Source organism: Athene noctua, chromosome 25 (assembly GCF_965140245.1).
Source record: "Athene noctua chromosome 25, bAthNoc1.hap1.1, whole genome shotgun sequence".
Taxonomy (NCBI): domain Eukaryota; kingdom Metazoa; phylum Chordata; class Aves; order Strigiformes; family Strigidae; genus Athene; species Athene noctua.
The window spans coordinates 8,000,782-8,010,875 of NC_134061.1; the positions used below are offsets into that span (position 1 = coordinate 8,000,782).

At 48.4% G+C, this 10,094-nt stretch overlaps 1 protein-coding gene across 1 annotated transcript; it reads left to right on the top strand.

Annotated features, from left to right (window-relative positions):
- Positions 1-348: 348 nt before the first annotated feature.
- On the top strand, positions 349-1,224 carry LOC141970540 (olfactory receptor 6E1-like). The gene has a single exon (XM_074927174.1). It carries the CDS (start codon positions 349-351, stop codon positions 1,222-1,224), a length of 876 nt encoding a protein of 291 aa, XP_074783275.1.
- The last annotated feature ends 8,870 nt before the right edge of the window (positions 1,225-10,094 follow it).

Genomic DNA, 10,094 nt, shown 5'->3' on the forward strand with positions numbered 1-10,094 from the left:
AAGAATTATAAAATGCTATTCATGATTTCTCCTGTCCAGCAAAAAGATGTCCACATGAGAACATGCTGCTTCACTTTAAGATGAGGACAAGAACATGCTGGTGCCAAGTGGGAGCTGCCTAAAGGCTGCTTGCTTATGATTTGCCAGATAAGTTTGTTCTGTGGCCAAGTGGTATGTCCAGCACAGGCAGGTACCTACTCAGGTCAACTGTCACAAAGAGCACTCACTCTTTGGCTTACAACAGTCTTCCAGTTAGGACCACCACACATACGACCTGACTAGGATTTCATTTCTTCTTCTTGGAACAACTTTAACATCTTCTTTTTAACTGTTTTGCAGCTTTCAGAGATGAACCAGCCAACAGTGGAGTTCATTCTCTTAGGTCTCACTAGCAACCACTTCTTGGAGACCATCCTATTTGCCACTCTCTTTGTTGCCTTCCTCCTGATCCTCCTTGGAAACGTCATTGTCATCACCATGACAGTGGTGGACCAACGCCTTCACATCCCCATGTATTTCTTCCTCAGGAATTTCTCCCTGGTGGAAATCTGCTTCGCTTCCACCTTCATGCCAAGAACACTCTACAGCCTCCTCACAGGAGTAAAAACAATTTCCCTCTCTGGATGTTTCCTACAGTTATCCCTCTTCTTCATCCTGGGTATCTGCACTTTCCTCCATGTAGCTCTTATGTCCCTTGACCGCTACATGGCCATCTGCCGCCCTTTGCATTACGCTGCCTTCATGAACAATAGGTTTTGTCTCCAGCTGGTGCTTGGCTGCTGGGTGGCAAGATTTTTCTTGATGTTCTCCCCACTCACAATTATGTTCCATTTGCCATTCTGTGGATCCAACATCATCCACCACTTCTACTGTGATATAGCGCCGTCCTGCACAGACACAGGCCTCACTGAGAAAGTAATGCTAGTGATACGTGTTCTAATATTACCTGGCACCTTATCAGTAACTGCTTTTTCCTATGCTTACATCATGCATACTGTCACACACATCCAGTCTTCAGCAAGCCGGAAAAAAGCCTTTTCCACATGCTCTGCTCACCTCATTGTGGTCACTATTCTGTACAGCAGCTCCATCTTCAGGTACATCCGACCAAGCCAGCGGGGTGGAAGGGACTGTGACAAAGTCGTGTCCTTCCTCTACTGTGTGATTACTCAGCTATGTAACCCTTACATCTACACCCTCCAAAATGAACATGTCAGGCCTTGAAAGATCTGCTAGCAAGGTGTTTTGTAGGCTCTGATGATATTTTGACATCCAGAGCCACAAAGCAGTGAGTTCATGTGAACGACTTCCTAGCAGAGTTCCCAGTACCCTGGGGGCAGGGGGGGTCGGAATAAAGATGATGCATGGGGATTAATTAGGTGGAATTCACCTCACCTTAGTGTATAAAGAATATGACAAATGCCTGTTTCTCTGCCCTAGCTACATACAGCATCTCTTTGACTTAATCAGTAGCAAGTAGCCACATTTGATCCATTTGAAATGAGTTGTGATGAAATCCAAGCCAGACAACACCGACGTGTTAATAAACTCTTTAGACGTCTATATGAAATTAAAATAAATACTCTTTATACCTCAGACAGAGATGCTTAACCTTCCAAGCAGATGACACATCATCACACAGAAAGTTCCTGTCATAATGCCATTTACAGACAGGTACGTGGAGGTGAGTGAGCGATTTCTGCAAGTAGATGTTTTGCATGGTGGAAGCTGGAAGTTCATGCCTCACTAAACTATCTTCCAACGCAAAGGTCATTTTAATGGGTATGTTAACAAACTGTCCGACCCTGATCGCACTAGTGTAGGCCCTTATGTCCGTCACCAGTCTCAGCTGGGGCCTCCACTCACACCCTTTGCACATGGATGCAGGGCTCTCGTTGAAGCACAGGCCTGGGCATTCAGTCCCTACGTGACCTGTGCTGTAGCAGTCCCAGTCTTCATTTCGGTCACAGTCACACTCATGTCCTAAAGTCCACACAAATAACCCTTCATTATTATCAAGTTCTTCCAATAAATTGTTTCTGTCTCCATGTCTGCTTCAGTACAATAGAGCTTAGGGGTTTCAGGATGGCCTGGGGGTGGTTTTGATCTCCTTGTGTTGTTCCATACATCAACATCCCCTGCCTTTGGCTTGCTACACAGCTGCTTGGGAAAGAAACTTTATTTCTCTTTTCTGCTTGCAGAGGGCTGATGTGATGGTTTGACTCTGGCTAAATGCCAGGTATCCACCAAGTCGCTCTATCACTTCCCCCCCCCCCCTTCCCTTTGTTTTCTCAACAGGGTAAAGAGGGAAAAGAAGATAAACTAACCCTTGTGGGTGAAACAAAAGCAGTTTTAATATAAGCAAAGCAAAGCAAAAGTCCGCGCGCGGAAGCAAAAGCAAACAGATTTATTCTCTACTTCCCATGAAGAGGCGATGTCGGGCCTTCTCAGGAAGCAGGGCTCCAATACGCGTAGTAGTTGCCTCGGAGGACCAAGGGTGACCCCACCCCCTTCCTCCTTTCTCCCAGCTTTATACTGAGCAGACGTCACATGGTCTGGAATATCCCTTTGGTCGGTTTGGGTCAGCTGTCCTGGCTGTGTCCCCTCCCAAGATCTTGCCCACCCCGTCCCACTGGGGAAAATATCAGAAAGAGCCTTGGTGCTGTGTAAGCACTGCTCAGCAGCAGCCACAACACCAGGGTGCTATCAACACCCTGCAGCTCCCAGCATAAACCACAGCACCGTGAGGGCTGCTATAGGGGAAAACCGATTCCAGTTCAGCCAGACCCAATACAGTCTCCACCCCTTATTCCATACCATTTACGTAATGCCCAGGTCCCACATAATATTCATTTATCTATTCCATAAGCTTTCTTCACTTTTTCAGATGTTCAGTGTCTTGGCTTCCATCTGTCAAGACAGATGCTCAGGACAGAAGTATGCTTGACCGTTGGACTCCAGCACCGGCTAGGTTTGGGTCGTCATTGCACGTGTCTGGTTCACTCTTCATCGTTCCTACTTCCTCCATCACTTCCTGCAACATACAACTCATCCCACAGATTACTTTCCCCCCAAGGTTAAATGTTCTTGAGGCACACACTGAGTAGTCCCATCCTCCCGCATTACCCACCAAGTACATCCAGGTCCCTGGGCAAAGACAATCCCACGAGTGGGCTTGCCTTTTCCCAAGGGAGGAGCAATCCACACTGCCTTCCCCAGCCACCTCCCTGTGTGTACTACGGGGACCTTATCTCCTCCCACAGTATGAAGGGGGTTTGTTTGGGCAGGCCCAGGACGGTTAACAGATCCTCTGGTATTAATTAGCCAAGTGGCTTCTGCTAAATTTATATCCCAATGCTTCCATCCCCCATTGTCCAATGCTCTCAACATAGTCTTCAACAGTCCATTATATCTTTCAATCTTTCCAGACGCTTGTGGGTAATAAGGGATGTGATACACCCACTCAATGCCATGTTTCTTTGCCCAGGAGTTTATAAGATTATTTCGAAAATGGGTCCCGTTGTCTGACTCGATTCTTTCAGGAGTACCATGTCGCCATAAAATTTGCCTTTCAAGACCCAAGATGGTATTTCGGGCAGTGGCATGATTTACAGGGTACGTTTCTAGCCAACCCGTAGTTGCTTCTACCATGGTGAGTATGTAGCGCTTGCCTTGGCGTGTTCGTGGCAGTGGTCCAATATAGTCAATCTGCCAGGCCTCACCGTATTGAAAACTCAGCCATCGCCCTCTGTTCCAGGGAGACTTTACTCGTGTGGCTCGCTTGATTGCAGCACATGTTTCACATTCGTGAGTGACCTGTGAGATGGCCTCCATGGTCAGGTCCACCCCTCGATCACGAGCCCATCTGTACGTTGCATCTCTGCCAAGATGCCCTGATGTTTCATGGGCCCATCGAGCTACAAACAGCTCACCCTTACGCTCCCAGTCCAGGTCCAGCCGAGCTACTTCAATTTTGGCAGCTTTGTCTGCTTGCTCATTGTTTTGGTGTTCTTCAGTGGCACGCCTTTTGGGCACATGAGCATCTACATGACGCACCTTTAGAGCCACGTTTTCCACTCGGGCAGCGATGTCCTGCCACAATGCAGCAGCCCAGATGGGTTTACCTCTGCGCTGCCAATTGGTCTTCTTCCACTCCTGTAGCCACCCCCACAGGGCGTTAGCCACCATCCAGGAGTCCGTGTAGAGATATAATACTGGCCACTTTTCCCGTTCAGCAATCTTTAGGGCAAGTTGGATCGCTTTTACTTCTGCGAACTGACTTGACTCTCCTTCTCCTTCAGTGGCCTCAATGACTTGTCTTGTGGGACTCCACACAGCAGCTTTCCACTTCCGATGGCTTCCTACCACACGACAGGATCCATCAGTAAAGAGAGCATAACGCCTCTCATCTTCTGGTAACTCGTTATATGGCGGTGCCTCTTGGGCACGAGCCACCTCCTCAGGCCGCACTCCAAAATCTCTACCTTCTGGCCAGTCCATGATCTCTTCCAGGATCCCTGGATGGTTGGGTTTCCCCAGTCGAGCCCGTTGCGTGATTAACGCGACCCATTTACTCCAGGTAGCACTGGTTGCATGGTGTGTGGAAGGGATGTTTCCTTTGAACATCCAATGTAATACAGGCAGCCGTGGTGCCAAGAGGAGCTGTGCTTCTGTACCAAGAACTTCTGAAGCAGCTCGAATCCCCTCATATGCTGCCAGTATCTCCTTTTCAGTCGGAGTGTAGTGGGCTTCTGATCCTCGATATCCCCGGCTCCAAAATCCTAATGGTCGACCTCGAGTTTCACCTGGTATCTTCTGCCAGAGGCTCCATGTGAGTCCGTGCTCCCCAGTTGATGTGTAAAGTATATTTTGCACAGCTGGTCCTGTCCGAACAGGCCCAAGAGCTACCGCTCGAGCTATCTCTTGTTTGATGTGCTCAAAGGCTTGTTGCTGCTCAGGACCCCACTGAAAATTGTTCTTCTTTCGGGTCACTTGATAGAGAGGGCTCACAAGCTGACTGTAACCTGGAATATGCATCCTCCAAAATCCCACAAGTCCTAGGAAAGCTTGTGTTTCCTTCTTGTTGGTCGGTGGAGACATAGTTGCTATCTTGTTGACAACATCCAATGGCACATGACGGCGTCCATCTTGCCATTTTATTCCCAAGAACTGAATTTCTCGTGCTGGTCCCTTGACCTTGCTTTTCTTTATGGCAAACCCAGCTCTCAGAAGAATCTCAATTACTCTTTGTCCTTTCTTGAACACTTCTTCTGCCTCATTGCCCCACACAATGATGTCATCAATGTATTGTAGATGTTCAGGGGCATCACCCTTTTCCAGTGCAGTTTGAATTAGTCCATGACAAATAGTGGGGCTGTGCTTCCACCCCTGGGGCAGTCGATTCCAGGTATACTGGACACCCCTCCACGTGAAAGCAAACTGTGGCCTGCACTCTTCTGCCAAAGGAATTGAAAAGAATGCATTGGCAATGTCAATTGTGGCGTACCACTTGGCTGCCTTTGACTCCAGTTCATACCGGAGGTCTAACATATCTGGTACAGCAGCGCTCAGTGGTGGCGTCACTTCATTCAGGCCACGATAGTCTACTGTTAACCTCCACCCTCCGTCAGACTTTCGCACTGGCCATATTGGGCTATTAAAAGGCGAATGTGTCTTACTGATGACACCTTGGTTCTCCAGTTGACGAATCAATTCTTGGATGGGAGCCAGAGAGTCTCGGTTTGTACGATACTGCCGTCGGTGCACGGTCCTCATAGCAATTGGCACCTGTTGTTCTTCAACTTGCAACAGTCCCACAACAAAAGGATCTTCTGAGAGGCCAGGCAGATTAGACAACTGTTTTACCTTTTCTGTATTCATACTGGCCACACCAAAAGCCCATCGGTATCCTTTTGGGTCTTTGAAGTATCCCCTCTTGAGATAGTCAATGCCCAAGATGCAAGGGGCTTCTGGGCCAGTTACAATGGGATGTTTTTCCCACTTGTCCCCAGTCAAGCTAACCTCGGCCTCCAATACTGATAGTTCTTGACAGCCCCCTGTCACTCCTGAGATCCAGATAGGTTCTGCCCCTCTATAACTTGACGGCATTAGTGTACATTGTGCCCCGGTGTCAATTAAAGCCTGGTACTTCTGTGGATTTGATGTGCCAGGCCATCGAATCCACACTGTCCAATACACCCGATCATCCCTTTCCTCCTCCTGGCTGGAGGCAGGGGCCCTCTATTCCTGTTCTTGGTCGGAGTACTCACTGTCTGACTCTTGCCGTGCCAGGCCGGAGGTTCCTTCTTCAGGATCAAGGGAGGTGATCTCAGTCTTTCTGTATCTGGGAGATCGCTGGTTACTTCCTTGTGGTTTTACACCAGCTATATTAGCAACCTTCTTAGATGTCTTCTTGTTGGCAGGGGTCTTTCCTCGCAATTCATGTACACGTGCTTCCAACTTAAAGGTGGGTTGACCATCCCACTTCCTCATGTCCTCCCCCTGGTCGCGCAGGAAGAACCAGAGTTCGCCACGTGTCATGCGCCTTGGCTTTCCTTTCCCCCTGACTGGGACAGAAGAGAAATGATTTCTTGGGGAGCTCCTAACATCCAGGGCACTCGCCCGTAGAGATGAGGAGGTACCAAGACTCTCTTCAAAGTTCTGAAGCCAGGAAGAGACTGCCTCCACAGTTGGCGTACATCTTAGTCCTTCTCCTGCATCCATTTCTGGGTAGTACATTGCGGCCAAGCCGGCAGAATACGAGGATGGCGCACCTTTAATCACCTTCCTCCACATGGCCCGTGTGCATGGGACATCCTCTGGATTTTTAGGGGCTTCATCATTATCTGGATCACCATAGATGACTTCCATCACTGCTAATTCTCTCAGGTACTGGACACCTTCATCTGCAGTAGCCCACTTCCCTGGGGTGTGGTCCATAAGATCTTCCTTAAAAGGATACCTTGCTTTAACACTTGAAAGGAGCCGTCTCCACAGACTGCAAATTGCTGTCTCCTTTCCAATTCCCCTTTCAATTCCTCGATTTCTAGCAAGGGAACCCAGCTGTTGGGCTTCCTTACCTTCTAGCTGTTGAGCATCTGCCCCATTATCCCAGCATCGCAGCAGCCAGGCAGCGATCCGCTCACCCGGCTGGCGGCAGTAGTCTTTCCGCAGATCTCGCAGTTCTGATGACGTCAGGGACCGGGTAGTTTCTGCCTCCTGTTTCAGTTCTGTTATTCCCTCTTCTGATACCTTTGCTGAAGGACCAGCTTCTTCCTCCTCTTTCTCCTCCCTTATTAATCGAGGGTATGGGCCTGTTGTTCTCCTTGTCCATTGTTTCTTTTTTACTACTGGGGCAATCTCTGTTGTTGTTATTGTTTGAGTTCCCATGTCAACCACAGCCCTTTGAGAGTGCTGAACTGCAGCTCGATAAGCACAGGCCAGGCCCCAGTAAAGTGCTAGAAGTTGTTGATTCTCATTGGGATAGGCAAGGCACCCCTCTATCAGGTGATGTGTCAATTTTGTGGGGTTGCTTGCCTGTTCAGGGGTGAGATCCCAGGCTACAGGAGGTGATAACCGTCCTAGGAATCTGCCCAACTCCTTCCACTCTCCCTGCCACCCAGGAACAGGCCGCCTCAGAGCACATTTTGGCACCGATTCACTCAAAATTTGCGTTCTCTTACACCAAGAGCATACCGAGCTCCACACAACCCACAACAGGCGAACAGCATTAATAAAGAGTATCAATGAACTAACATAAGGATGACTAAGTACCTCGGGAGCCTGCAAAATAAAACCACTCATGATGTTCCCGATTCCTTGCAGCATGTTCCCGAGCTTAACAAAATAAAGATAAGCAGCGCAATAAACAAGCCCGTGACCAGCACAAGAGCTTGTTGCTTAATAACTACTATAGCTACAGCACATTTAATATAAAACTGCCGTTGTTTTGCCCCACGTTGGGTGCCAGAATAGACTGTGATGGTTTGACTCTGGCTAAATGCCAGGTATCCACCAAGTCGCTCTATCACTTCCCCCCCCCCCCTTCCCTTTGTTTTCTCAACAGGGTAAAGAGGGAAAAGAAGATAAACTAACCCTTGTGGGTGAAACAAAAGCAGTTTTAATATAAGCAAAGCAAAGCAAAAGTCCGCGCGCGGAAGCAAAAGCAAACAGATTTATTCTCTACTTCCCATGAAGAGGCGATGTCGGGCCTTCTCAGGAAGCAGGGCTCCAATACGCGTAGTAGTTGCCTCGGAGGACCAAGGGTGACCCCACCCCCTTCCTCCTTTCTCCCAGCTTTATACTGAGCAGACGTCACATGGTCTGGAATATCCCTTTGGTCGGTTTGGGTCAGCTGTCCTGGCTGTGTCCCCTCCCAAGATCTTGCCCACCCCGTCCCACTGGGGAAAATATCAGAAAGAGCCTTGGTGCTGTGTAAGCACTGCTCAGCAGCAGCCACAACACCAGGGTGCTATCAACACCCTGCAGCTCCCAGCATAAACCACAGCACCGTGAGGGCTGCTATAGGGGAAAACCGATTCCAGTTCAGCCAGACCCAATACAGCTGACCAAAGGGAAGCGCTTTGATCTCTAGGCATTTCCACTACTCTTTTTTGGAATTGCATATAACCTTAGGAAACAACTCTTCAGGTCTGATCATTCCTCCCATGGATGTGCTCTGTGCAGGAACCCCTGAGATTCATTCAGAGTTCAGGGTATGGGTACAGGAATAATGTCACCTAGGTAAGCCATATAAAATTAAGAAAATAAAGTCTCAGCTGGCTGTCCACAGTCCTTCCAAATTCAACATAATACTATGGGTGATTTATTCCATCCTTAGGCAGAGGAAGATTTCTTAGTCTTCTTCTCTGACTTTTTTGTCTATATGATCCATCTTCAGTGACTAAAATGTGATGGTGGGGATCCCAGCTGGGACTCAGAAATCTCTAACTGTCTTACTCAGGAGTGTTGCTGATTATGCATGTTTAAGTATGTAGGTATGTGTATGCATGTATCTATATATCCTAGCTTCTCTGTCCATGGTCGTTTCAGAAGTGGTGCTTGAACTGAGGACGGAATTCCCAGAGCCTGCTATTTAGACCTTTTGCACCTGAAAGCCTACAGCTACTGCACGAGGCAGGCCTTCAGGCTCTATTTCCTTTCCTAGAGGGTAGGCGACTCAGCCCAGAAGCCAGTGGGAAAACTAGCATGAGGGGACTGTGGATGGTCAGGAAGCGAAGGGAAGGACAAGGACCTTCCTTGGAGAGCAGGCACACCTTGCTCTGCCTGACTGTGCAGCCTGTCCATGTTGGACAAGAACAGATTTTAACCTTGCCCAGAAGTGAGAGCTACAAGCAACAGTGGCATGGCAGGTGCCTCGTGAGTCATTAGGGCTGCCTTTACACTCCCCGTATGTACCTTCTGCCTGTAGCTCTGTCTCTTCTCCAAGAGTCTGGAAACTATGGAGGGTCTTTGGCACACTTATTGGTAGAGGCTACGATCTGTGGTCTTTCTAGACACAGCACAAATGAAGAGGCTCCTCCGAAGGCATGGTCAGTGAAAGAAGGCAATCTTCTCACATAGGGGGAAAAGAATGTCCTCTGGCAAGACCTTGTCCCAGTACGACCCTCACTCCCTTGCCCTTCATTGATGGTAAAGGGGGCTCACCACATCATGTTTGGAGGCTGAGGTACAGGGGATGGGTGAGCTTCACTCATACAGCTGTAAGTGCCATGGAAATTCATCTGGTCTGTCTTTTCCTTGCTTGCAGTGGATTTTATCTAATCCTATACAAAAGAGTGGACTTTTTGAACAGCTGCAGTGATATTCCTCTCAATAACAGTGTTGAATTTGGTATATAGTCATTCCAAAGCCCAAACAGTTGTGAAGCATTTTATAATTCCACTAACTGGGCTGGTAGGGACAGTCACAATCGAGCTCAACAAAAAGATTGGAAACAACAATCAGTGCTGTGGAAACATCCAGGAAGGACAAGACCCGGAGGAAGGAGTACATGGGCGTGTGGAGGGTGGGGTGCAGTGTGACCATGAAGATGAGAAGGTTCCCAATGATGGTGATGGTGTACATTAAACAGA

Excerpts from the sequence above, each read along its gene's own strand:
- LOC141970540 (XM_074927174.1), top strand. The coding sequence starts at position 349 with ATGAACCAGCCAACAGTGGAGTTCATTCTCTTAGGTCTCACTAGCAAC.